This window comes from Aspergillus pseudoviridinutans, assembly GCF_018340605.1.
Source record: "Aspergillus pseudoviridinutans IFM 55266 DNA, scaffold_1, whole genome shotgun sequence".
Taxonomy (NCBI): domain Eukaryota; kingdom Fungi; phylum Ascomycota; class Eurotiomycetes; order Eurotiales; family Aspergillaceae; genus Aspergillus; species Aspergillus pseudoviridinutans.
The window spans coordinates 2,631,150-2,657,139 of NW_025091281.1; the positions used below are offsets into that span (position 1 = coordinate 2,631,150).

The 25,990-nt window shown below is 49.9% G+C and overlaps 12 protein-coding genes across 12 annotated transcripts; 7 read left to right on the forward strand and 5 right to left on the reverse strand.

Annotated features, from left to right (window-relative positions):
- Positions 1-216: 216 nt before the first annotated feature.
- On the reverse strand, positions 217-1,487 carry Asppvi_000944 (putative mitochondrial carrier protein; the record flags this gene model as incomplete). The annotated part of the gene is made up of 6 exons (XM_043297248.1): positions 217-423; positions 475-812; positions 860-1,078; positions 1,137-1,210; positions 1,273-1,307; positions 1,374-1,487. The coding sequence occupies 6 exons, from the start codon at positions 1,485-1,487 to the stop codon at positions 217-219; spliced, it is 987 nt and encodes a 328-aa protein (XP_043153183.1).
- Positions 1,488-4,132: 2,645 nt separating this feature from the next.
- Asppvi_000945 (putative sterol carrier protein) lies at positions 4,133-5,568 on the forward strand (the record flags this gene model as incomplete). Its single annotated transcript, XM_043297249.1, has 2 exons — positions 4,133-4,626; positions 4,686-5,568. The coding sequence occupies 2 exons, from the start codon at positions 4,133-4,135 to the stop codon at positions 5,566-5,568; spliced, it is 1,377 nt and encodes a 458-aa protein (XP_043153184.1).
- Positions 5,569-7,236: 1,668 nt separating this feature from the next.
- On the forward strand, positions 7,237-7,747 carry Asppvi_000946 (uncharacterized protein; the record flags this gene model as incomplete). The annotated part of the gene is made up of 3 exons (XM_043297250.1): positions 7,237-7,371; positions 7,431-7,662; positions 7,713-7,747. 3 exons carry the CDS (start codon positions 7,237-7,239, stop codon positions 7,745-7,747), a joined length of 402 nt encoding a protein of 133 aa, XP_043153185.1.
- Positions 7,748-8,535: 788 nt separating this feature from the next.
- Asppvi_000947 (uncharacterized protein) lies at positions 8,536-9,215 on the reverse strand (the record flags this gene model as incomplete). Its single annotated transcript, XM_043297251.1, has 4 exons — positions 8,536-8,642; positions 8,698-8,809; positions 8,867-9,061; positions 9,114-9,215. The coding sequence occupies 4 exons, from the start codon at positions 9,213-9,215 to the stop codon at positions 8,536-8,538; spliced, it is 516 nt and encodes a 171-aa protein (XP_043153186.1).
- A 212-nt stretch (positions 9,216-9,427) lies between these two features.
- On the forward strand, positions 9,428-10,981 carry Asppvi_000948 (RNA-binding protein; the record flags this gene model as incomplete). Its single annotated transcript, XM_043297252.1, has 3 exons — positions 9,428-9,461; positions 9,520-10,180; positions 10,249-10,981. 3 exons carry the CDS (start codon positions 9,428-9,430, stop codon positions 10,979-10,981), a joined length of 1,428 nt encoding a protein of 475 aa, XP_043153187.1.
- A 1,140-nt stretch (positions 10,982-12,121) lies between these two features.
- Asppvi_000949 (guided entry of tail-anchored proteins factor 1) lies at positions 12,122-12,917 on the reverse strand (the record flags this gene model as incomplete). Its single annotated transcript, XM_043297253.1, has 3 exons — positions 12,122-12,450; positions 12,545-12,731; positions 12,831-12,917. 3 exons carry the CDS (start codon positions 12,915-12,917, stop codon positions 12,122-12,124), a joined length of 603 nt encoding a protein of 200 aa, XP_043153188.1.
- Positions 12,918-13,306: 389 nt separating this feature from the next.
- Positions 13,307-14,458, forward strand: Asppvi_000950 (uncharacterized protein; the record flags this gene model as incomplete). The annotated part of the gene is made up of 1 exon (XM_043297254.1): positions 13,307-14,458. The coding sequence occupies one exon, from the start codon at positions 13,307-13,309 to the stop codon at positions 14,456-14,458; it is 1,152 nt and encodes a 383-aa protein (XP_043153189.1).
- A 500-nt stretch (positions 14,459-14,958) lies between these two features.
- On the reverse strand, positions 14,959-15,336 carry Asppvi_000951 (4F5 domain protein; the record flags this gene model as incomplete). Its single annotated transcript, XM_043297255.1, has 3 exons — positions 14,959-15,005; positions 15,080-15,164; positions 15,274-15,336. The coding sequence occupies 3 exons, from the start codon at positions 15,334-15,336 to the stop codon at positions 14,959-14,961; spliced, it is 195 nt and encodes a 64-aa protein (XP_043153190.1).
- Positions 15,337-17,312: 1,976 nt separating this feature from the next.
- On the forward strand, positions 17,313-18,197 carry Asppvi_000952 (uncharacterized protein; the record flags this gene model as incomplete). Its single annotated transcript, XM_043297256.1, has 3 exons — positions 17,313-17,499; positions 17,561-17,802; positions 17,865-18,197. The coding sequence occupies 3 exons, from the start codon at positions 17,313-17,315 to the stop codon at positions 18,195-18,197; spliced, it is 762 nt and encodes a 253-aa protein (XP_043153191.1).
- A 389-nt stretch (positions 18,198-18,586) lies between these two features.
- On the forward strand, positions 18,587-19,792 carry Asppvi_000953 (uncharacterized protein; the record flags this gene model as incomplete). The annotated part of the gene is made up of 2 exons (XM_043297257.1): positions 18,587-18,615; positions 18,673-19,792. The coding sequence occupies 2 exons, from the start codon at positions 18,587-18,589 to the stop codon at positions 19,790-19,792; spliced, it is 1,149 nt and encodes a 382-aa protein (XP_043153192.1).
- Positions 19,793-21,000: 1,208 nt separating this feature from the next.
- Positions 21,001-22,613, forward strand: Asppvi_000954 (putative longevity-assurance protein (LAC1); the record flags this gene model as incomplete). The annotated part of the gene is made up of 4 exons (XM_043297258.1): positions 21,001-21,124; positions 21,298-21,608; positions 21,667-21,954; positions 22,014-22,613. The coding sequence occupies 4 exons, from the start codon at positions 21,001-21,003 to the stop codon at positions 22,611-22,613; spliced, it is 1,323 nt and encodes a 440-aa protein (XP_043153193.1).
- A 751-nt stretch (positions 22,614-23,364) lies between these two features.
- Positions 23,365-25,499, reverse strand: Asppvi_000955 (uncharacterized protein; the record flags this gene model as incomplete). Its single annotated transcript, XM_043297259.1, has 4 exons — positions 23,365-24,187; positions 24,244-24,368; positions 24,422-24,708; positions 24,830-25,499. The coding sequence occupies 4 exons, from the start codon at positions 25,497-25,499 to the stop codon at positions 23,365-23,367; spliced, it is 1,905 nt and encodes a 634-aa protein (XP_043153194.1).
- Between the last annotated feature and the right edge of the window lie 491 nt (positions 25,500-25,990).

The window sequence follows — 25,990 nt, forward strand, 5'->3', positions numbered from 1 at the left end:
TTCTGCCTGAGGCATTCAATCCGTCCATTAATATTCAAAAAGGCCTACTTTTTGATATTATTGATTCATTCATCCTGGTATTTGCTACGAGCTTCTAGCTCATGTATTTATGTACTCGAAACATAAGCCCAAACCATGCAAGAAATACAATGCCTATGCCAGTGCCCCAAAGACCAGCTTCGTAGTTTGCAAGAAAAATCAACAATGCAATTTCCGCTAGCCCTCCAGCTGGTTGATCCGCATCTTGATGTATTCGAACATACTCAGGAGAATCATATTGTTGACTCCCGTACGAATAAGAATGATCGATAGACCTTTGTACATACTCGACTTGGAAACAGCCGCTGATGCCTCGCCCACCTCCTTGGCCTTGCCAAGAAGCACGCTCTGGGCACGGGTCTTGCGGGTATCAAGTGGATAGGTCTGGCAAAGGTTAGCAATTGACCGTTTCATTAGAACAAAATATCGCCTTACGCAGAACCAAGGCACGGTGCTACAAATGGCACCGGCAATCATCGGACCTCCAAAAGGAGACTTGTCCGGTCCGAGTTCCCTTGCCGCGACCTGCTTGACTGTTTCGTAGACGCTGAAATACAGACCGGATCCAATTGTATCGCGCATCGCATGGAGATGGAAACCCGTGTACAAGCCGCGAAACCCGTAACGGCGAACAATCTGCCTGATCGCCTCGATGGTGCCGAGACGTGGTTGGTTGCGCAGAGATGGGTCCCGGACCGCATCGGGAGACGCCTGAGCACGATGAGAGACCAAGACCGATGTCTGCACGACATTCTTGGCCAGCTCAAAGGGACCTACCCAATCAGCCATTGTGGCGGTTGAATTCAATCGCGAAACTTACATGCAAGCGGAGAGGTGACCAGGCCTGCAATGAAGCCAGCGGTAGTGAAGGTCAAAAGAGTGGACACAGTGGGACTGCTGCCTGGCTTGTTGTAGGTTTTCAGCGGAGACTCGCCGGTAATTCTCTCGACAAACTCGGAGATACGGTGTTTGGCGGCGTTGTACGTGGAAAAATTCACGACACGGACAGCGGTGACACTTGCCAGAGGAGGCAGAGCTCCTGCATTTCGAATATTAGATCATGCGTTGCGTAGAATTCAAGAGCGATGTCAACCTACCAGCGACGTAGCCCCGTGGTCCCTCGGTACGCCAAAGGTAGCGAACACATTGGAAGACATTTTGGAAGTTGTGCCTGTTCAGGTCAACTCTGCCCTCTCCCTTCTTGCAGCGAATTGCGGGAAAAAAATAACATACGTCTGCATACGGGTCTTGATATTCTCAAGAGGAGTCTTTAGACAAACCAGACATATCAGTATCCATCCCCGCCAGGTCGACAATCGATAATCCGAACTTACCACAGAGAGAGTCGCGCAGATTGTTGAAGTCGCCGACGCCACCTGGGTTTTGTATTTCTTCAAGAATTTGTTGCGTGTGGCATCATCCATAATCCAGGTGTTGTCCGCTCGCATTGTGGCAGTGGAAGGTTGTGGGGGTGAAGACACAAACGGCGCATGTTCAGTGTGTTTGTCCAAAGTCATCCCTGAAAGTTGCCCATCTGGGGCAGAGGATAGAGAAGTTCTGCTACAATTGATTGCTGAGTCGCCAGAAGGCAGGTGGGACGCGAAAACATTCAATATCGTGAGCAGTAGGCTGGGGAACCCTATGGAACGCAAAGCGGTCTCTCAGGGCGCGAGCAGACCGTTCAGCGTCCCACAATTGTCCATGAAGCGGACTGAAACAGCCCTTGTATATGGTCTTTCTTTCGTCTTTGAGGAGGGCCAGAGGATAGGATGACCGGCAAATGGACGACGGCGAACTGGCAAAGCTTTGGCGACAATGGTGATCCACCGAGTCTCGGCCTGTCTAGGGCATTCAAAAGCTTCAAACAGACGAGGCAATTCGACTGCACTATACCATGGCAGTGACAGGGCTTCAATCAGCAAGTCTTCTTCGACATCTCTCCCTTTTGGCGGGCAAGAAAGGAAATCTCGAAACTCCCATGGCGAGGACAATCCATAATCAAGCACTTACCTGGTGTGAAGTTGATGTCTCCTCTTCGGTGGAATACCAGTTAAAATGGTCACCACCCGGCAGAGTATGAAGAGGAGAGATGGCTAGAAGGGCAAACAGACAGCCAGACAACGACCCCGTCCAGTCGTAAACTGAGTTGATTACTCCCACCAGTGACGAGCCAAGTTCAAAGTCCGAACAGCAGCTAAACCTCAGAATTCGGGCAGGCATGTGGGCCGCCCTGCGGTGGTGGATCACGGACTGCTCGAAACGGCTTAGGGGCTCTGGCTCAGTGACGTCGTCGTGAAGCATCCAGTGCGTCCGTCTGGGGGAGTCGCATATCATGAAGAAGGGGGAAAGCGGCCGATTACAGGGTCGCTTGCAGATCTATTCGTTCCTGCTCCTGCTTGAGAAAATGTTCTACAGTTTACCGGCCGTTAAGCTTGAGCTATGGGCATAATTGCAGCCGAGCATTTCATAGCTCTTAGAGGGGAATTATCTATGAAGGACTAACTCCCTATGGAGTAGCTACTAGCTACCTAAGGTAAGTATCGTCCACAATTCCATGGCAGACTAACCAGTTATCATGCAGAACTGTATTCAAGAGTAGATGTGGCGGTCGTGGCAAGGAAGATGCTGCTGCGGACCAAGCCAGTCCCGTGCTGGTTGCGTTTACCCCGCCCTATCCAGAAGCCATTTTGATTGGCTCTATATTTATTGGGAAAATGGGGTGTGCTCGGACTAGGTACTGCAAAGGTAGGTGGTCCATAATGATTCCTCGGGCATAAATCATTGGACAGTAACAGACCATTGCTCCTGTCAGAGAAAAGTACACTGATAGACCTCGTACAGACCATCCTATAGAAGACGATAAACTGTTGCACTGTTGTACCTCTTACGAGTGTATTATCAGACTGGAGCACGAGCAGAGTTTCCCAAAGGGTGATACTACCTAGCTACCTAGAAGTGGGATCGATCGAACAGGCACACATGGAATCAACGATGGCATGGTCTCAACTTATTGAAGACGTCCCTTGGATCAGTAGGGAAGATCGTCTGATGATCCATGGAATTTATTCAGCCTGTTTGTTCAGTCTGAATATACAAGTGATTTGTTACCTACCTTCTAACCAGCAAGCCGTAACACTGAGGAGAAAAGCACGGAGTAATAAGGGACAGGAAGTTGGAAAGTTGCCCTTATAGAACTGTTTCTGACAAAGATAAATGATGATCACTCCATTCAGCGCAGATGCCATTGGGTACTATATATGAAGTCGGAAATTTGGAGCTTGGAATAGTCTATCTGAAGTATTTCATCCATAGTTCACTAAAGCAGGTATTGACTGTACAGCACATGGTTAGAAAATGCCAATATAACACACATAGTTTCCCTGTCCGTCTATTTCTTCTTGTTTGCCGGTCTCTTTTGAGCCCGGATATCTCCTTCATGCCTCTATAAGTTTGCCTTCATGTTGCTTAGGCTTCATGTTAGGTCTTCACTTCGTACAGCCTTAGCCTCCGTCACCTTCTAATGGGCTGAGCATTAACAGCAGCTTTCCTTTGCTTATGACCGCAACTGTCCTTGTGATAGACCCTTGAGCTTAGCATACTTATGTCTTTGAAACATCCTCAGTGCAGAAATGTGTTGATTCGCCCTGAGCTCATCTCCATTCACGTGCGGTATGGCATCGGCTGCCTTCCTTCCTCTTTTATCCCAAGCCGATCACGGATATGAACATAAAGCAAAAAGAAAAGATTCGGATATGCAGGGACAATCATATGAACCATAAGACTACCACGTACTCCGCACATATCCTCTTTATGCGCTCTGATGAATGCATGGCGGCATGATCAACCAAATATCCTCGGGACCTCGGTCGCGGCAGCGGCTTTCCCCCCGCAAATCCAATGGGGATGCTTTCAAACTACCGCTCTAGTAACAACAATTCTTCTCCGCATTGGCGCAGCTCTCCACACGTTCGCTGTTGGCAAATGTTATATCTATGACAATCATACCCTTCCTTGATCTGGTGCTCAATATCTTCAATCTTGTATCATCCAGCGACACAACATTTACCTACCCCCGGAGGCCCAACTAATCAGCATGGGGAAGAAGCAAGCAGCACCCGCCTACGTCCTAGGCGTGGGCATGACCAAGTTTATCAAGCCTCGTGGCAAGGTCGACTACCATGAACTCGGATTTGAGGCCGGTGTCAAGGCTATGCTGGACGCTCACATTAATTACGATGATGTCGACCAAGGCGTTGCATGCTACGTCTATGGTGATAGCACCTGCGGTCAGCGTGTCTTCTACCAGTTCGGTCTGACCAACATCCCCATCTACAATGTCAACAACAACTGCTCAACCGGCTCAACCGGCCTGGCCATGGCTCGCACCATGGTCTCCCACGGTGCTGCGGACTGTGTTCTGGTTATTGGTTTCGAGAAGATGAGCCCCGGAAGCTTGCAGTCGGTCTACAACGACCGGGCCAATCCGACTGGTCTCTTCGGTATGATGATGGCTGAGACGAGAGGAATCACCAACGCCCCTGGTGCTGCACAGATGTTTGGCAATGCTGGTCGGGAGTACATGGAGAAGTATGTTGGAACCATACTATATGCTGCGTCACTTACGCTGCCGTACTGACTTCCTCCAGGTATGGAGCCAAGAACGAAGACTTTGCGGAAATCGCTCGTGTCAACCACGAACACTCCAAGCGCAACCCCTACTCGCAGTTCCAGGATGAATACACGCTCGAGCAGATTCTCAAGGCGCCTATGATTCACGAGCCACTCACCAAGCTGCAGTGCTGTCCAACCTCGGACGGAGGTGCTGCTGCTGTGATCGTCTCCCAGGCATTCCTGGACGCTCGTCCCCATCTCAAAGAACAGGCGATCCTGATCGCAGGTCAGCAACTTGCAACGGACACGCCCACTCTCTACAACAGAAGCTCGATCGACTTGATGGGCTTTGGGATGACCCGCTACGCCTGTCGGGCGGCCGCTGCTGAGGCTGGCGTCAACGTTAAGAACATCAAGGTTTGCGAATTGCACGACTGTTTCTCTGCCAATGAGATGATCACGATCGACGCGCTCGAGCTCTGTGAGCCGGGCAAGGCACATGAGATGGTTCGCAAAGGTGATATCACCTATGGAGGCAAGATGGTCATCAATCCCTCGGGCGGTCTCATCTCCAAGGGTCATCCCCTGGGTGCTACCGGCCTTGCGCAGTGTGCTGAGCTGGTCTGGCACCTGCGTGGCTGGGCCAATAACCGGTTGATCCAGGGAACAGATGCGGCACTGCAGCACAACCTTGGCTTGGGTGGTGCCGTCGTCGTGACTGTATACAAGCGTGCGGACGGTAAGGTTGCGGCCGCAGTTCCTTCAGACGTCGTTGGCAAGATCACTGGGCTTGGATATAATCCAGCCGTGGAGGCAAAGGGCTTCACAGCCGACCAAGTCAAGTCGGTCCTAAGCAAGAAGCACACCGACGAGTGGGCCCTGGGTGACACTCAGGAGAGAGTGCTCGCTCGCTTCTAAGTCAGAGGACTCTCTGTTCAAAAAAAAAAAAAAAAAAAAAAAAAAAAAAAGAAAAGAAAAGAAAAGAAATTAAACATGGCGTTTGCCATTTAATGGGGTTGTAAGGACGGCAACATATCATTGTGAATACTGTACTTTGTGAAGCGTAGACACAACTGTTATGCAACAACTAGGTACTCCGTACTTCATATCTTCTTCGGGACCGGTCGGAAGTTTGACCGCACAAGCCTGCTTACCTAATTGGAGATTTCCACTACGGAATAAATTTTGCGCTTCTTTTCTCCTTCACCTTCTTCTCTTCTTTTTTCCCTTAACAGGTCTCCAACATACCCTTGTTGATGGATTGTTTTGACCATCAAAGCTTATCCGTTCCGTCTGCAAATTTTAGATTCGAGACCGAGAGCGATTATCGCATGCTCGTTCTAATCCCAACACCTGCCGTACGCGCACGAGGTGGTTGGGTTCGCTTTTGAGCATACATCCCTTGAAGGGAGTCAATTCCGATATCTTCTAGGGTGGATAGTTGCTGCTTTTATTTCTGCTTCGATCGCAATCGGTTGTCTACGGAATGGATGTTCAAATGGGAGAAGATGATCATCCCATGCACACCCTCCATCGATCAATGCTCAATGCTCCATGCTCGCTCGCGAACTAACGTACAGGTCACTAAAGTATGGCTCCTCGTAGGCCGCAACTTTCTCGCTTTCCTACACACGATCATCAGGCATTTTCGAAGTCTCGTCCGTCATCTCTTCCATGATATTCGAGGTCAAAATCGTGCCGAGAATGAGTCAACATCTTGTTGCTTAAGATCTCCCTCGTGTTGCGTCCGCTCTCAATCACATGGAGCTGTACGTGTCAAAAGAAGGGAGGTACATTCCAATAGCACTGTTCAGCATGGCTGCATGACCATCCACAGGTATCAAGTAGCAGTAGTATCGTCGGTGGAATATGTCGTGGTTCCTTAGCTTCCATAATTCCGAATCATGAATGAATCGAATTTACTTCTCACTGGTGTTCTACCGCCCGTCGTCCTTCGTCAACCCTGGCGCGCAGTCCTTTGTTTCAAACATCATTAAGCTTTCGCCTCGAAATATCTTGACTCTGAAGCGGGCTCTCCTCATTAAGCCAGCTACGTAAGGTGGCGCTTGCAAGGGCAGGTGGTGATCTACATTCTTTCTTTGCCTCCTTGGGTCAGAATGTAAACCGGCTTTGAAGTCTTCAAGGGTCAATGCCCTGAAGCTGCAGGTGCGAGTCTGATATTCCTCCCTTGCTTGGTTCCAAGGCAAGTAGCTGACCCGCGGGACTTGCATACGCAAACCTCGGTCAGGAGAATATGCTTTTACAACTCGGTAAACGAGGCTGGGGACATTCCTTAAGTATCCTCGTAGAGACGCGCAATCCGATAAGGGGAGTGAAGGTTCTCTGAGTTGACATTCCGCTCTCCCTTCCAATTCCAGCATGAGAATGTTATCTATAAAGCATGGCCTCGACCTCGCTGATGGTCAACTGCTGAGCTTTCCCCCTTGACTGTCTCGTGTGAAGCACTGCAGTTGCAAGCTAGATAAGTCTTTTTGTGCCTAACGGCGTCCTCTCCTTTGAGATATTCTTTTCCTTTCAGGATCACATCCACAATAATCGCAATACCTCCTCTTCGCCTCGTCCAAAATGGCTCGTTTCAGCTTGTCCTTCCTTGCTCTCTGCTTCTTCCTGGCCCTCATGGTCTCCGCCTTGCCCGCCAAGCGTGACGACGGCGATTTGGATGCCTCTGATGCCATTACCGCCGCTCTCAATGCTCTCAAGGTGCGTATCTCTGCCGCTAACATTTCTCTCGCCGAGATCAATTCAAACTTACAAACTAGCTCAATCAGGCCTTTGACGATGGGGATAAAGAGAAGCCCAAGCCCACCCCTGAAAAGGCTTCGCCTGTTCATGGAACCAATATGACGGAGGCAACCGCCACGCCACAGCCCATTCCCTCGGGCACTCGCACCACTGTGCAGACCCCCGCCGCTGCCAGCAGCTCTGCTGCCGCTGCTCCGAAGAAGACGAGCAGCACGGACAACATGCTCTCGAAAATTCCAATCCTTGGAGGTATGTTGGGGAGTGGTAAGGGTCTGGGAAGTCTTCTACCAACTCATTAGATTACGTGTGTCGAAGACAAGGTGAAGGCGTGTAGCCGCTCGGGGGCGTGTTGAAAATGTTGACTGTAGTTCTCCGAGTTCGAGGAGGTGATTATTCATCGAAACTGTTGAGTGCAGGCTCTGCCTTGCTTTCCTACTTAGGAGCCGGAATTGTGTTGGAATTTTTGTGGTGCGGTAGAAGGAAGATTTGTCCTTTGACTAGTACATTAATTAGAATCTCAAATGAGAATGGAATTTCTTTTTGCCTACTAATTTTTCGAAAATATCACGGGTCTACGGCATGTTACAACGATGKAAAAGGCTGTGAACTTCCGTGTTTGGATGCACTTCACCGATGCTTTGATATCCAGTAGCTTGCTCGGGACAAAGAAAACACATTTTGAGTCGAATTGAGGGCAACAAGGCACTGATAGCACGCATTGGTCCAAGATGATTAAGGGTTCCAGTTTCCTGGCTGAGTTTGCCTTGGACTTGGACACTGTGGCACCTAGCCAGAATCGGTTGTGACGCTCATGGCGAGTTATACGTACAATAATGAAGAAGGTGGTGGCGGATGGACAGGGCCAGGACAATAAGCTAAAGATCAAGAACGCCTTCTTGTCTCTATCCCCGCCCAGACTGTCGGCCAGTTTGACCCAGTTGCTTTCAAAGATGCAGACTCACATGTGGAGATGTAACTATCCCCTACCACACCACTCTGCGTAGTCACGTGGGACCAGTTCTGCTCTGGGGCGTAGTCTCTTCTTGTAAGCCTTTTCCCATCTAAAGAGACTGGCTGTTTCACATTTCAAAATGTCATTCCTTTCGAGTGCCAAAGACGACATCATGAGCTGCTGTTCTGGCTCGCTCGTTGTTGCCCTTCATGTAGACCGGTGTAGTATCCGGCAAAATACCAGGCCATCATCAGGTTCTTCAACCCTTCGTCCTGGACTATATTGTTCAAAGTTAGCTTTCGCCGGCGCTAATGCTATACAGGGAAGGGTACCTTGTGCTAAAGCAGCATGTGGCATCGCAGCTGCTCCCACAGGAGCAGGCTCAGTTGGATATTTCATCTCGGATGGCCGGTGATCAGTCGCTGTCGGGTGCTCCTCTGCGGCCTGAAAAGAGTCAGGAAGACAAGTTCGTTTGCTCAATCCGGCAAGGGGCCGACTCACATCTGGTACTTGCATTGATGAGCTTTGTTCTGCTGTAGCTGATGCTGCCGTCGTCGCTGCGTCATCATCCTCCATGGCATCGACAGCTTCGTCAGGCTGCTGTCCGCTCTGATCCAACCCGGCACGCTCTGCAGCCTCTGCCTCTCTGAGAACATCTTCGACGTTCTCTCCTTTGGCATGGATGCTGTGATACAACTGTTGGAATCGGTGTTAGAAACATGTCACGTGACATATACAGGAAACGTACCTTGTACTCTTCGACCGCTTCATCCCAGCTTTGAACCAGGGCAGAATCGTCCCATATTTCTTCCTGTGTCAGAGGCCTATTCGCACTCTTTGCTTTCCCCATTTTATGAGCTGTTGTATTTCTGTAGATGGTCAGTTACTGGTTCCTGTAGTCGATGGATCCCGCTGCGGTGGCTGCGGAGACCAGACTCACCGCTTGGCGGTCGACCCGTCGGAGAAAAAATGGGAGACCAAAAAAAAAGTTTCCCGCACCTTTTTTAGTAGGGTCAGATTGCGGTGCTTCAACCTAGCATATAACAGACAATAACCAGAAATATGGCTCCCGATAAGAAGGATAAGAAGCGCAAGGGTAGGTCCTTCTGGATTATGGTTATTTTGCTATTGCCTTGTTTTCTAACACCATACAGCTGCCACCACAGTAGCCGCCGACTCGCCCGCAAAGAAGACCAAGAAGGTCGAGGCCAAGCCTAGCGAAGCCCCCAAAGAAACCCCCAAGTCTATTCTGAAGAAGAACAAGAAGGATGCCCCTGCCGCAGAGCCAAAGTCCGCTTCCAAATTGAAGCTCAATGGCGAGGCGGCAAGGCAGGTCAAGCCTCGCAAGCGTGCGGCGGATTTCCTCAGCGACGACGAGAGTGAGCCGGAAGTCGTGGCGTCTGAACCCAAGGCCGATACCGAGGAGAAGAAGCAGCCCAGTAAGAAGAAGTCGAAGAAGGAAGACGGCACTCCTGCGCCCGCTACAAAAGCCAAGACAAGTGCTGCTGCTGCGAAGCCCAAGGCGAAGAAGCCTGAGCCTGTAGTCGAAGAGTCGGACGATGAGGATAACGAGCAGGTCCCTGTGGTCTCTGAAGATAGTTCCGAAGACGAGGAAGATGATGTACTAGACGATCAGACAGCCGCTTTGATCAAGGGTTTCGAGAGCAGCGGTGATGAAGATGAGTCCGGAGACGAAGGGTTTGACCCTGACCAGCCGGTTCCCAAGATCCCCGACTCCAAGAAGGCGAAGCGCAAGATCTTGAAGAAGCAAAAGAAGCACGGTGAGGCCGAAGCGCCCGGAACGGTTTATGTTGGGTAAGTTCCGCAGTCTTTTTCTCTTTGCCGTTCCGCCGTGACAAAGTCTTACAATCTCTTTTCCACAGACGTATTCCCCACGGTTTCTACGAACATCAGATGCGCGCTTACTTCTCTCAATTCGGCGAGATTACTCGCCTGCGTCTCTCCCGCAACCGCATCACCGGTCGCTCAAAGCACTACGCTTTCGTGGAGTTCGCCTCGGTCACTGTTGCCAAGATTGTCGCGGAAACTATGGACAACTACCTGATGTATGGCCATATCCTGAAATGCAAATATGTCCCCTCCGATCAGTTGCACCCGGAGGTTTGGAAGGGTGCCAACAGACGATTCAAACGCACCCCGTGGAACCGCATCGAGAAGAAGAGGCTGGAAAAGGGCAAGACGAGGGAACAGTGGTCGGAGCGCATTGAGCGGGAACAGAAGAGACGACTTGCAAAGGCCGAGAAGCTGAAGGCTTTGGGTTATGAGTATGAGCTTCCCCAGCTGAAGAGCGTCGACGAAGTTCCTGTCCAAGAAGAGACCAAGGCGATTGAAGCTGCTGCCGATGCGACTGCCGATGAGCCCGTGAAGGCTATCGAGGCACCCTCGGCTCAGGAGTCCAAGGAGGAGACTATCGTGGACGAGACTCCTAAGAAGGCCAAGAAGGAGAAGAAGGGAAGCCAATCGACTCCTAAGCAGGGGACACCCAAGCAGGATGGCGAAAAGGCGTCGGCGAAAAAGGGAATAAATGGCGTTGCCGCTTCACCGGCGACAAAGGTCGGAGCCAAGGACAAGAAAGCTAAGAAGGTGAAGGCGTAGGACTATCATTTTCATGTTCTTTGTATCTTGTTAGCACAAAAGGGTCTGCTATTTTTTGGCATAAATTGTTGAATGTATATGTCTGAGACAAGAGTGACTGTAACCCCCTCAAGCCTGCTCAGCCCTGAGTAGAATCTCATGAGACTTTATCACTCATGACCATGATGTTAACATATGTCAGCATATCTATTGTAATCTCTGCTATCAATGCGCAGTGCATAGCTATTCTAGAGGTATGGACGGCTCTGAGACCTGACACCAAACGTAAACACAACGATGATTGGTGAATTTCGAGCCAAATCACGTGATAAACTAGTCCTCAAAACAGACTAGCCTCTAAGAGCGGGTCAACCGAGCATTAAAAAACCGAAACTTTTTTCGTAGCAACTTTGTTTCTTTCTTCCTCAACTCCTCGCTCAAAGAATCGCATTCAAAGCTCACACACAGAATATCTACCCGGTATTCTTCTTCCTCCACCGGAGGAACCTAGCTTTGGGAGAAAGTCCCCGGACACCCTGCCCGATCCTCTGGATCCTTGGCAGGCAATGCGGAAACGCGCCGCCATAGAAGCAATTTGATAGCGGCTGACTGCCCTACTCCCTCCCGGCGCCCATGCCTATATCCGACGCCTTCGCGGTGGAAACAATGGCGGTATAGCGGGGTGTCGGAGAGGGGTTGTTTCATTGGGTTGCCTTTCGTCGTGTTTGGATAGTCATGCGATTGCCCTGATCCTCCTTTGGAGGATCGGGTAACTCAATGGGGCTCATTCTTGAGGCGAGGAGTTCATCGCTCTTTACTTTTGAGTCTGTAGCTTATTGCAAAGCGGTGGCTGGATCTATGGTCACAGAAGCCCTGTCGAAGGGGCCGGACTCTTTCCTTTTTTTTTTTTTTGTTTTTAAGTTTTTTGTCTTTCGTTGACATGCACATTGCGTTCGTATGATGATATACCAATCATAGAGTCAAGCCCTGATACTCCTGCTACGGCATGGGGTTGTGACGATAAACGATTGTTTTCATATCTGACGAACTTGTTCCCTCTTATGTGCTTATCATAGAACGAAACAATGAAAATACTCCCATGACCTTTAGTCTACATTTCCCGTAATGCGTAATATATAACATGGCAAACATTCATTCTATTCATTGCGCCTTTTGGGCCTTTGCTGTCGAAGCAGGGCTTGCGGTCCGACTTCTCAACTGCAGCAACATAGAGGTGACAATCTCTGCCATGACGGCAATCGCTGTCGCGCAGACACTATTCCAAACTTGGACGCTCACCGATCCGCGAGGCGCTCGGGGGAATGACAGTACCCATTCAACGTAGGAGGGAAACCAGCCTGCCGGAAGCGCAAAGACAGGAGTCTTGGAATAGTAAAACTGAAGAAAGATCTTGAGACCGTTGGTGCTGAGCCACCGAGCGATCTTGACACTCCAGTCAAACGAGGTTTTCTGTGCCGTGAGTTTCTTGTCTGTTTTCAGAACCGATCAATCAGCTGGGCTTGAACGTCGACAATGTGAAGTGAGGAGCGTAATATTTCAGCGTAAAAAGAGCAGGGCACGCACTCATTGTCTCGTATTCATCCATAGCTTTGTCATGCTTCCTCCTCAACTTAGCCCACTTGGCGAACTCATCTTGGGAGCTCGTGTTGTTCATGTCACGCTTGAGCAGGACGACTTCACGCTTCAGTCGACTCTGCTCGCGAGCATTCTTCGACGTCGATGTAGGGAGCTTGAGGTATAGAATCCATAGCTGCAGAACACTTCAGTTAGAAATCGCTGATTACTCTCTCTGGGGCAGTGGCAGACTGGCAGCGTTGCCATGCCGGTGGAGCACTAAGCAGGAACATACCAGAGTATCAATTGTGGTTGCGCCGACTGTATTCACCAAATAAATGGCGACGTGGACAAAGAATATCGTCAGAATGAGCGATAGCATCTTGGTGCGTGAGAGATATGGCCGTCGGAAGGGTGAGAATTATCTGAAGTTTGCAGAGGTATAGGTATCGAGGCAAGATTGAAGAGCCACGATCCCACTTGCAGAAACTAGGCCGCGCAAGTTTCTTAAAGCCGTGTCAGAAATCCAGAACCCGTAGGAGATAAACACAATATTAAAACCGCATTTGCGAGGTTGATGGAGGAGAGCTCGTGATCGAAATGACGTTGCCAAGGTGGCCTCGATCTGTGCGTTCCGCCTGTTGGCGGTACCACCAAACAAACGATAACAGTCAATAGCCTGACTCTATTGCCATGCCATACAACACAATGTATAGCCGGAGGGTCTGAGATTCGCACTGCCAATGTGGTCCAGATAACAAGGACAACCAAATGTCTACTACAGAAAATGCGTACCAGGAACTTGCTCAGATTTTCAGAAGCAGACAGAGTCGCATTCTTGAAATCGAGATTCTGCCGCCGCAGGTTGGCCCACTCCTTCAAGATGGGTGTTCGATAGGCATCACCAAGAAATATCTGATACAGGCCTTTGTGACCGCCAGATGTATTTTCTTCAAGCATACGGGCTCTATGCCCGACCTCAACGTTCCGGGAATGAAGTGCCCAGATGCAATTACACAAGACGAAGCGTCGGTTGCGTCTGAGATCATCCTGCTTTTCGACTGTGAGCATACCACGGCATGCAACTGGCGGAAAAGGCGTCTTGACGCCTTGATCAAGGTGCAGGATCTTCATAGAACGGACGAAGTTGGTCGCGAGAGCCTGATCCACGCCTTGGAAACAGAACGTTCTCTCATGACGACCTATCTATGTTCTCCTCTACATCGGCACACCAAGTCTCCAACCCTATGGCAACACCGTCTATGGCTCTTGAACCATATAGCTAAACTTCAGCGGCCAGGCTCGACATTTCAACTACTCCGAACTGCCGATTCGCAGCGACAAGACCCCGGTCAAAGTACGCTTGGTATTGCGGCAAAGTTCCAGAAAATGCTCCAGGCCGAGCTGGCCGTTGTGCTCCGCGCAGGGGAGCTCCATCCCAAAAACTACTATGCCTTCAGCTATATGCGCCGCCTTCATGTGGCCTTGACTGACACACTAAACGAAATTGAGCACAGGGCGGATAACTCCGCCCGATTGGCTTTGCTTATCACCGAAGAGACTTTGGATTGGTGCCTCGCTCATCCTGCGGATATATCTAGCTGGATGTTTCTGCTCTATTTGCTGGGGACTATTTCGCACAGAGAAACACTTCTGGCTATCATCAATAAGGCTATCACGTTTGGAGTGCACGTCCGCTGGGAAGGCGAGAGTCTCTGGACATTTATACACCTGGCTACTACAAGGTTTGATGTGGTGGAAACTGTTCGGTGTCAGCTATGTGGACGGGAGGAGGCAACACAGACTCGTCTCGTCGCAATGGATACTCTGGCTCACACTGCCAAAAGCGAGTCGAAGGAATCGTGGAAGACATGGATGGCCAGGGCAAAGGCATGTTGGTCGAGCGGCGAACTGGCAGCATAACAGCAGCACTGTGACGGTCGATCGAGGAGCCTGGTCATGTCTTGTAGCAAACAAGTGGCTAGTTTGGTCCCCGGTCGTCGTGGACCTCATGTCCTCCTAGTAGAATGATCCAGCTTCGCTTGAATTTACAATGTAAACTGAACGCCATATTCTGAAAGAAACGCCTCGCTAATTGTAAAAATGCTCTAGTAAACGCGCCAACGACTCCAAAATACTCCAGATCAACCCCACGTAACGGCAACCCGAGAGGCTTATAGGCAACCTCCGTTTCTCTGACACAAAATATAATATAGCCACCTCGTTCATCCAGGGTAGCAATCCGCGCAACCAAACTTGGCGAAGTAGCCAAGATCTGGGCGCCCTATAAGGTTGCGGAAGTGATATTATGCACCGAACCGGAGCATGACGGCCGAAGGGCTGATAATAGTGACGGGAAAGCAGCGCGACTGCGATCGGAATCGCAGGTGAAAAAGCTGCTGACGAATTTCGTAATGGAGTCGTTACTTCTTTTTTCCTGCTGCTGCTTCGGCTGCCTTTTTCGCGTCAGCTGTAGAGAAAGGCGAAATGAGTTAGCACATTCAAGCTCTATTGCATCAGGCGTAAACTCCTGGGCGCGCTTACCCGCTGCCTGTTTTGCGCGCATGATCGCGGCGTTGTTTTCCTTTGCGCGCTGGAACTCGGTGCCACTCAAGTTATTTCCACCCTTCTATAGATATGAAAGATAGATTAGCAACTGCGTTCTACATTGAAAGGGAAATTGTAGATTGGCATGTTGCTGTGAGACCTGTGGAACGGTTGCGGGGAGGAAAACTGACCTGCTTGGCCTTGGCCTTGAGAGCCTTCTCACGGTCTCTGTCTCTCTGGTTTCCGCGGGTCATTTTGACTGCTGAGGTGTTCTGTGCTGTCCTTGCAGTCAGGAATGGGAGAGGAGCAATATTTTGTATCTCGAGCTCCAAACTTGGCACGGTGTCAAGGTAAGAAGAGAGCAAAGTTCTAGGCCGTTAAGTGAAGTTTCTGTCTGTATCCATGGCTTTCCTTTTATACTCCGCCGAGCCCACGAATCCCAGCTTTCCAATAATTTGCCCCATACCACAACACCAGGGGAACCAGATTGATCCAACTTATAATATGACACATTTTGCATCTATTGCCTCAGGCATAAGGTAACAAACAATTAGAGCGGTTGTCTTCTGTGAACTATCGCAATGTGCCGAGTAAGCATCTTGTCCAATGCAATATCAACACCAACACAGAAATGGCAATACCACAGATTTGAAGTAACATTCTTAAGAAGGGGCCAGGTGGTTGATGTTTCAAGCTAAAATTGAAATCGAGCCCTTCTAAGACGGACCATGCCATGCATCACCTATTGCTCCATACAATACTTCTATGGCAACTGAGCCGGCCAAGAGATCGTGCACTTGCTTCCACATCCTGTGCAGAAATTTGAACCTCAGGGAGAGAGTCACACTCAGGAGACATAATCTGGGTTACTATGAAAGTCGCACTTATCGCCCTCGCGTCTTGAATGCAATAGAAGCGCTTGGATCTCGGCGGCTGGACTAGATTGCTAATTGGTCGAAGCTACTGTTTGAGTCGGATCATTATTCGATTTGAGCAGGACAGCAGATGCAAATGACCGGGGTGCAGTGTGGTACTTGGTATCGTAGATGTCTCCTGCGTCCACTCTACCAAGCCCGATGTCATCAATTGTGCAGGGAAGTAAGTCCTAACTTCGCTCCTTAGCTCTGATCTCAGGCTTGCAATATAGTATCTTCCCGAAATCTCAATGGAGAACTTGGCGTCACTTGAAGTGAAACCATATAACCTTCACAGGCGCCTAATCTTGTCGACTCGCTGGCCTATAGGGCGCTGATTCTTGACATAGACCGAGTTCCTGCGGGTCCTTACAAGAGTAAGCGCCCGATTTGAGACTATGTAGCTCGTTTGCGATCCGAGGGTCGGGAGAGGATCGATTGCAGCCCAGTGAAGTCTATTCAAACATCGCTTGAAGCAAAAATAGTTGAACGACGGCCAATCGTCAGGTGTAGCAACGCAAGCAAATGAGACGGTTGTTTCAGGCTGGTTGACAATCTCGCGGTGATAACTACTCGCTTTGTTTTCGCAATGTGGACTTGAGACCGAGCTTGACGCCTGAGTAAATACAGACTTAGGAACAATAGCATACCAAAGCGAGGCTAATCTCAGTTCTGAGCTCCAGGTCACTATGATGATGCATTGTGCTCCCCAGACGGCGCTGTGAAAAGTGGTTGTAAGGAGAAACCGCAACTTGAAGAGGAGAATTATTTTTGGATAGTTTTCAATTATCTATGCCGTTACTGAAGACATTACCATTGTTCATGCCAGAATAGATGGCTTGATCCTCAATGCCCATCAGGTTGTGTTTCAGATTCAGAATCAATGCCAATTGTCAGCAACCTTTGTCTTCTACATTCACTCAGGCCTCGCTACCTCAGGTATTCTGGAAAGAACCAGGATTGTCTGGCGCTAGAGCCCAAAGCAAAGAACCCGAATAATGCCGGTTCAATAGGGCTCTTATCCTTTGTCGCCTCATTGTTCACTCTTTTGCTCTTTCTTTAACACTCGAGTAGACCTCTCCAGTCCGCTCTTTCTCTCCTCCTCTCACCTTCAGTCTCTGAGTCAACACAGTCCTGCTGGTCAGTTCTTGTGCCTCTACTTTCATTTCTCCATTTCCTACTACTGTCTCTGGTAGCATCATTTGCAAACGCATCTTACCTCGATCCGAGCTCGATATCCTTGCGTGGTCTTTTGGCAGTGGCATCTTGTGCTGAACTGAGTGCTTTCGCTCGCGGTAATACATACTTTGATTATGATGGCTTCATTGAAGGAGTCCCTGGCTGGTCCAGGATTTGTGATCTTGAACGCCATACGAGTACTCAATATTATCGTCTTCCTGGACATCATCGCTGCCAGCATTGTGATGACAGTGAAGATCTCTCTTTTGAACAGCTTTTTCTTCTTCCAAGCCGTGTCCCATGTCATGGCTGCAGGAGTCAGCAGTAAGTGATTCCCTCGACTATGGTGATTTATGGACTTGACAAGAACACTGACGCACGGCAGTCTTTCTTATACTCTCTGAATTACCCTTCTTCCGCGGCTACTTCGACCGCAATTGGCCTTTGCTAGGCCAAGATTCCGGCTTCGTCACACTGGCTGTGGCAATGCTCATACTTGGAATAGGTGTTTTGGGCGATCTGAATACGTCGGCCACGAGTCAGGAATCACTTGGCCTTGCGTTCTGGAGGATTGTTGTATCTGCAGGTATTCTGGCCATGGTCATGAGTGTCATCAACCTGGCGTCGGTAAGTGAGCCTTATTTTCTCAATACCTAGGAAATGAATGCTAACTTTGCCGATTACTTTAGAGTTTCATTTTCTCAGACCGCGCCGCTGGGGTCACCGCACGTCATGTACGAGTCTACGGAGCCGTAGCGCCTCAGAAAGTCGTCACACGAGCAAGCTCCCAGCGATCGTTCAAACTCGGTATAAAGCGAGAGGACTCACTTCCAACGTATACTCCTTCGCATTCACCTGTGAGGAGGCAGGCGTCCATGCGTAGCATGACTCGCTTTCCACTGAAGATATCTCCGCCAATGAACTTGAACGACGCCGCTTCATCAAAGTACTCGCGAGACTCATCGGGTGTGACAATTCCAGATCTGGCTCATCATCCGGCAATGTATTCTTCGCAGGTCTAGGCCTTGACCATTTCTATGGTGAAGGAGGCGTTTAAACGGGTTATTGTCCCAAGGGTATATTAGCGAGGGCGTTCACTGACTGAGAACATTCTTTCCTTACAGAGGTTGGCATTACTGTCTGCACTCTCATGATTTTATTCAGACATTGTCCTATGTTGTATTTCTGTAGACATTTTAATTATCAAATTCGACTGGCCAAAATGATTCTGTGCTGTGTTACCTATTCAAAAGAACTATACAAATGACCTTTGATTGGTCAACAATGGTTAAGCGCCTCTTGGCATCAGCGATAAGATCAGCAACCTGGCTATCAGCCTCATCCACTTAGTTGTCATCATCCATCTCAAGGACATGTGGCAGCCAGGTGGTTGAAAAAATTGACGGGCAAGATGGTTGAACTCGGGATATCGTTTGCGACGTGAGTTTCCGAATTTCATCTGACGTCAGGTTTCTCATGGTCCTGACAACTTCACAGCATCAAGTCTTTGTTGATCTTCTTCGCCCCCATCATCATTCCTCGGGCCATCAACTTCTACCGCAGTTTCCGAGTTGCTATAGCATCACGTCCCACGCCTCGTCCCCTCCCTCAGACTACCCGCCGCGCCCTCAATGTCCTGTTCTTCTCCATCCTGCTGTGTTTTCTCCTCAGCCTCCCGTTCAACCCCCATGCTCCTTCTCCAAGTATATTTACCCTGACCCGATCGCGCATCAACACCCCGACCGATGTCATTTTTAGCAGGCTGGCACGGTTTCGGCCAGACAATACCTTGAGCGAAACAGACAATTTGCTGCGATCTAGGTTTACTTCAGTGGTGGCGCGGCGTGTGTACTTGCGCTACGGACCCGATGCATTGACATCCTGCGAGTATTGTTCGCTCGACAACCTGAAAACATACCTCCTGTACTACCTCCCCTTCAACACATTGGTCCCTCATCTCTTGCATATGGTCCTCGTGGGCTTGGTGACCTCGGCACCCTTCGCCGGTCGGGATGCTGCCAGCTGGCGCAATAAGTTCACCATCGCCGGGTTGGCTTTGGCCGCCATCGACATCTACATTGTCTCGACATACGACCCCGTTCAGTCTGCCTCGGCTGCTGTACGAGCAGGCATGGTGCCGCCGTCGAGCTTGTACCACCAAATCACCCTGCTCCGTCCGCTGGTGTTTGCGATCTTTGACGGGATCTGCGCGCTGCTAATCTATGTAACCGCCACGAACCGATTCTTCTTCGCGCCTCCCTCGCAGGCCGACCAAGTCGACCAGCTGGTCTCGACTTCGCTCACGTCGTTGGCTGGAGCTAGCTCGAAGTTGCACGCAGTGAGCGTGGCGCGGAATGCCGTTGTTAGAGATAAAGTCTTGAAGGACCGAGATGATACGTATTGGCGGACTGTTGTCGCGATGAGCGCAAGCAACACGGATGGCGATGCTTCAATGGCTCCGAGCACTATCTGGGAGGAAGAGGAAGTGGTGCGAGCCATGTCCCGGGCGATGGCGGGACAAGGAGGAGTAGATTTGGCCAAGCTTGGTGTCAGCGCGGCTGAATATGTCAATGGCGTTACGGCAGGCTTAGATGAGGTTGATCGGCCAGAGAGGTAACCAACTCCGCCAGAGTAGTTGGTGCGTCAAGCTCAATCTAAGGTATGCTCATCGCCTTGTTCAGACACATTGGTATATACCACAATCATCTACATACTCTAACGAAATTATCCCTTACTCTAATTCGTTTAGTATGTATGTCTGGGACGACCTGATCGCATAAGGAACTCAATGATCAGACGACCAGGAAGCCTACATTAGCTGCAAAAGTAGTCGATGCGGGACCACCTCTGGATAGAGGGTGTGAAGTATTCAGCTGCTGCGATTGGGGGGAAAGCGAGTGATGCGGGACAGCAATGCGGAGGCCGGGAACTTTATTCAGACCATGGCAGGCAAGGTAATTGTAAGGAAAGGGTCCAGAGGGCATTTGTTGATAGGCGGTGAGCCTGATTGTTGATGTATTACGGAGTATACGACCTGAGCTGTGTATGATCAACATGAAAGTCCCTATCGTACCTACCTACCTTACGTGAGTGCTAGGAGCGTAGGGTACATGGTCGACAGTGGGAAAGTACTGCAAATAGCAAATTCGAAGTACACGTCTGTAAGAGTCGAAAAAGCCATATTGTGGGGTTCCCTGTGGATTGTCTGGATATTTCGAAACAATCCCCTCATCATCCTTTGTTTCATTGGCGTAATAAATTACGTTCCGCTGTTTCCATGTGCCCACCAACATACGTACCTCGTCTCTTCTCTTTTCCAAGGACATTGGGATACTTACGAAAGGCTAAGTCTACCTCTAGGGCTCTAACAGACGAGGCCGACTTTTCCTTAGGTTGTTTTCCAATTTCTGTCTTTCACTGTCATTGACACCTGTCACTGACACCATCTCTACTAACATACTATTTTGTTGGCTCTTTTCTGTGTGTCTGCCATTGGCACCAAGAAAGGACACCGTCCCTCATCTCAGCCGTTTCTCTCAACCCCCCCCCAACAGGTACCCGCTGCGGAACAGCGGGTCCCAGTGGCAGAAAGTCACAGAAGTCTGGTTATTGTCAAGTAGCTATTCCAAGGTACATCCCGGAGCAGTTCCAGGTACTCTCTTTTTATCCGACCAACCTATCTGCGAAACTTTCGTCCATTATACTCATTCTCTTGGTGGCCAGCGATTGACTTTTTGTAATTTCCTTCGCAGACACGGTTACTGTTGCTGCTCCTTCCAGCATCAGTGATCATCCCTAGATCTCCGGGATCACAAAACCGCCGTCATGGGAAAAGAAGAGTCCTCGCAATCGCAATCTGTTTCGGAGATTAATACTTGTGTGTCCACCGGTCACCGAACTGTCGTCAAAGAAGCGACCTTTCGAGAATGGATGGACGCGAATCAAATCGGTATGCGTCTATCCTCCAACTTTCCTTGGGTCGGAGCCCATTGATGGGTTTACACTGCTCCAATCCGTCGCTTAACCCGGTTCTGCGCCGGAGGAACCCAGCGCATGCGCTCTATCGTCATTGTGACAGAGTTGGACTTAAATGACTGACCGTTGCTCTGTTTATGTACTTAGGAATCTCGTCGATTATCCTTGCCACGCTGTTGGCTGCTCATAACCTCTACCCCACCCTCCGACCGTACACGGCGCCGTTCTTCCAATTGTCATACTACCAGCCTTCCGAAGGGGTCTACGTACAGGGCTTTGACGATGTGTACTTTGTTATCAGCTCCGCCATCACGTTCACCGCCGTCCGAGCGATTGCCATTGAATGGATTTTCCGACCTGCTGCCAGATATGCGGGATTGAAGCGGAAGGCTTCAAATCGGTTTGCCGAGCAGGCGTGGATGTGGATGTACTATGCGTTCTTCTGGACCTTTGGAATGGTTTGTCTCGCTGCACCCATTTTGTTTCTGACCTGTGCAACTGACATGTAGGGAATAGTATATCTGGTCAAACTCTTATTACTGGATGGATTTCAAGGCTATTTGGGCTCAATGGCCCGCGCGGGGTGTCTCTGCAAACCTGAAGTGGTATCTCCTGGCGCAGCTGTCATTCTGGTTCCAGCAGATCCTGGTTATCAATATGGAAGAAAGGCGAAAGGATCATTACCAGATGTTGACTCACCACGTCCTCACCAGTACTCTGTTGACATCTGCCTATATCTACGGTTTTTATAATGTTTCGAACGTTGTCCTGTGTCTGATGGACATTGTCGACCTGTTGTTGCCGGTATATCATGAGATCCATCCTTACTCCGAAAAGTGGCCGAGCTGACATTTACGCGACAGACTGCCAAGATCCTCAAGTACTTCAAGTTCGAACTTTGCTGCAACATCACCTTCGGTCTGTTTATGGTGACCTGGTTGATTACGCGTCATATTTTCTACCCGCTACTCTGCTGGTCTATCTACAAGGATGTCCCTGATGCGATGGCCTACGGCTGCTATTCCGGTACAACTGCGGAGATGATTTCCGCCGACGGATACCCGAACCGCTTCCGCTACCTCTTTAACCCGTTCTTGGACATCAACGGTCCCATCTGCATGAATCGCACCGTCAAGTGGATTTTCCTTGGTTTCCTTCTGGCTTTGCAATTGCTCTCTCTCATATGGTTTGTGATGGTTGTCCGCGTGGCCGTAAACGTTCTCCGAACCGGAAATGCCGAGGACACTCGGAGCGACGATGAAGAGGAAGTGGACAACCGATCTGTGGGCAAGGTCTCGCCCAACAGCAACACAGTCGGCGTGGACGGGGCGAATGCCGACTGGCGACGAGCCTCGAACGGCTCAGCCAGCCTGCGACCTCGCGCGCGGGGACGGATCCCACTCGGCGACCAGAGCGATCGCAAGGCCCTCCTTGGCAGAATTGGGTGCGACAAGCCGACGTAGAATCCTCTAATGTTATGCCATGGATCCGCCCAGCGCTTGTGCTTCTTTTAATGTTATTATGATTTGTGCCGATGTTCCAGCATCAAAATGAACTACCTCGAACTCATTTACCAAAAAGCAAAAAGTGGGAGAAGTGCGGAGGCAGCCTCAATACCCAGCAGTATTCTTTTCTACGTTTTCGTTAGACCTCGATGTGTTCGATACATGGGAATCGATCGATTTGTTTTTTATCTTATGATTTGCCCCTACGCTATGCCGCAGTTGACGGGGAGGTCCGGCAGGATTAATTGTTTGTTATACCTTTCCTCCTCGTCTATGGATGATTGTCTACCCTGGACGGTGATCTTGTTTTTTACTTCGATGACGTGCTGGATGGACGGATGGATGGCCGTTGCTTCTGTGTTTCATGTTCTAGAGAGACAGTCCAATACCCGCCTGATTGATGTGCACATACGATAGACCTAGTAACGAGATGGCAATGAGCTTGGATGGATTCTTCTGGCATTCATGAGGTTTCATTCCTTGATTCGAAGGAGTATTGCTTGCTATTTACAGTAGTACAACTATGTACAATGAAATAGATTCTCGGAAGAGTAATACATCTCATCAATCATCACGTCATAATATGTTCTGGGAATATGGGGTTGTTATTCCCGGAGCATTGCCTTTTGATATCCGTCAAGGAACCAAGGCATGTGATTGACCACAATAGTTGTCTGCGGCCGAGGATACGGCGTCAGGACCGACGAGGTTATGATCCCAGGATTTCCTCGCGCATTTCGTTCTCGTCCCAGAAATACTCGCTTGATTGCAGGCGTCTCTGTTGCCGGGCGACCAAGGCTTCCTCGTCAATGCCGTCCGACCCCAGGGCGCATTCCTGCTGGGTTAGGATAAAGTTGATCAGGACCTGCCGGAGACGGTCCCAGATGGTGCCCTGGCGTTTCCACTCGAGGCGTTTGGCAATGCGTACCATGCGGGACACGACCCAGCATCTTTCGCCGGCGTCGCCTGCTTCTCCCTGCGGGTAGCCGCCGTTGTTGAGAAAGATCCAGAGGACAGCTGTGATGCTCGGGTTGGTGAAGGGGTTGAGCCTTTGGACTTCCCGGTCCAGCCAGTCGAGGTAGCGGTCAAAATTGGTAGAGTTGCGATAGGAGTCGTAGAGTGCGACGGCCAGGAAGAACAGACAGGCAATACAGGTGTATTCATCGATGAATCGGATATCCCGAATCCCGTGGTCGTAATCGGGAAGCATAGTCAGAATGGAATGGAGCGGTGTTCCCGGGCTGAAGCGTCTGACGCGAGGAGCTGCACTGCTTCTGGAGACATTCCCAGGAAAGCCTAACGCAGCCATCTCCAGCTCGTGTAGACAGCGGAAAAATCGCAGAAAATCCTCGCAAGCACGATATTGATCGCACAGGCTCTCGGCTGATTCTACCGCTGTTTGCGTGTGGGGAATAGCGAGGTGCACATCAGGAGCAAGAAAGTCCAGGCTCTCTGGAGAAGTGTCGGGTAGGGCACCAGTCCATGGAAGACATGAGGTATAAACCGCTTTGGGTGCGCAGCTTATGTCCACCCTACGCCAAGTCAGCCTGATCATGCATGCTACCATAGGACTGTGCCAAAGCATTACCAGTACAGAACCTTCTCTAAAAAGGGACTAGAAGCCCGCATGCCTCGCATGCCGCCGCGGTTCCGAACCATGGATGCTAGTCCCATGCAGTGCACCCTTTCAATGGAAGCATCCTTTGACCATTTCTTGAGAGTATGAGCGACTCGCAAAGTTCAGATCATAGGGGAACTTTAATTACCTCAATTACTGCCATTGTGGCTACTGCGTATATTGTGCCGTCTTGCAGTCCCTGAGAGTCTGTTTGTATTCGCTCATTTATTAATCGAAGCGCCCGCATTTTATGAGTGAGGCTTTCAACAGAGTCCGCCCTGCCTTCCACTCCAGCTCGATGTTTTGAGGCAATAGCAAGCATCGCCTGAAATGAAAGATTGTCATGCAGCGCAATCTGCCGGAAAATCTCCATCATTGGGTTGTTCGCGACGGAATCGGCAAATTTATACATCATGGATGGATATGTCACAATAACTTTGTAGTGTAAGCCATCAGCCAACATGAAATCAAGATTTTTCAGCCAGATGCCCCTCTTGCTCTGCTTCAAGCTCTGCATGATATGTATAGGAGTACGGGCTCCCAAAGAAGAACTTACAGTGTTGAATTAACTCATGGTCAGAGTGACTAACAGGGATTGGATAGCAGCTAAATGGATCCTCCATGACCCCATGACCAGGGCTGGACCGAGGATCTGATAGTGTATAGCTAACGATGGGAAGGGAAGGAGAAGGTGGCTCTTCAGCTTTGACATCGGATGATCTTGACCCTAAAGGCATCAGTGGCCCTATCCCACTCTCTGGGATGCATGGCTCCCCATATTTTACCGGAGATAATTTCTCCTCCTCCGCAGAAATGTCTTTGACAGGGACTTCAACTGGAGAGGGTGGACTGCTGGATGATGAAGCTTCCGACGGTACCTGGCGGCTGACCCAGCCGCCGATTGGCAAACGAGGCGTCTCCAGTCGAGCAATGCTGTCCAAGCGCCGCTGACGCATATATTGCCGCATTGCATGGCGGCGGACCTGACGCCGTGACTCGTTATCTGTAACGAGGACGATCTCGAAGTTTTTGGACTGCGGGCTCTGTGCTTGCTGAACCGCCCTAGGAGACGGGTTTCTCGATGATCCTGTCATATCCCCCGCATGGCGACCAGATGACCGGCGCACAGGTAGAGCACACAAAAGGCCGGCTTCATTTGGAATTGGCGCATCCTGATAGGGCTGTCTTTTTGAGGATGCATTCGTGTTATCCTCCTCTCCCGTCATCTCATGATCCAGCCTTGGCCAGGCGAGTAGGATGATAGTACAGTTCAAGCTTATAAGCGATAGAGTGGGGAAGATCCGGTCCGGCTTGTCAGTGGAGAACACTGACTCGCTCCTCGGACAATTAAGCAACGTTCGTTACGCGCTGGATTTCATTGGGGCCTTGATCTGAATCCGCTGGTCCCTCTGAAGAACAGAAGTGATCTAGACTAGTTTAACGGGAAATTGCACAACTCCAATGTTTGGCGTCATCCCGATTTCCCTTTCGGGCTATAGTGCCCCACATCCTATAATCACGTGATAATCAGCCATGGACCTTGACTCAGCGGAACCTCCATAGTATCCAGCGGTTTTCTGGAGCACACTGGGTGTCTAGAAAGTAATTGAATTGAACTATCATTCATGCGCGCAGTCTTCTCGGATACGCGCATTCAATGTCATTTAATTAAGCCTTCTTGATCCAGGTACTAGTTGAGCATTATAAAATGATGATC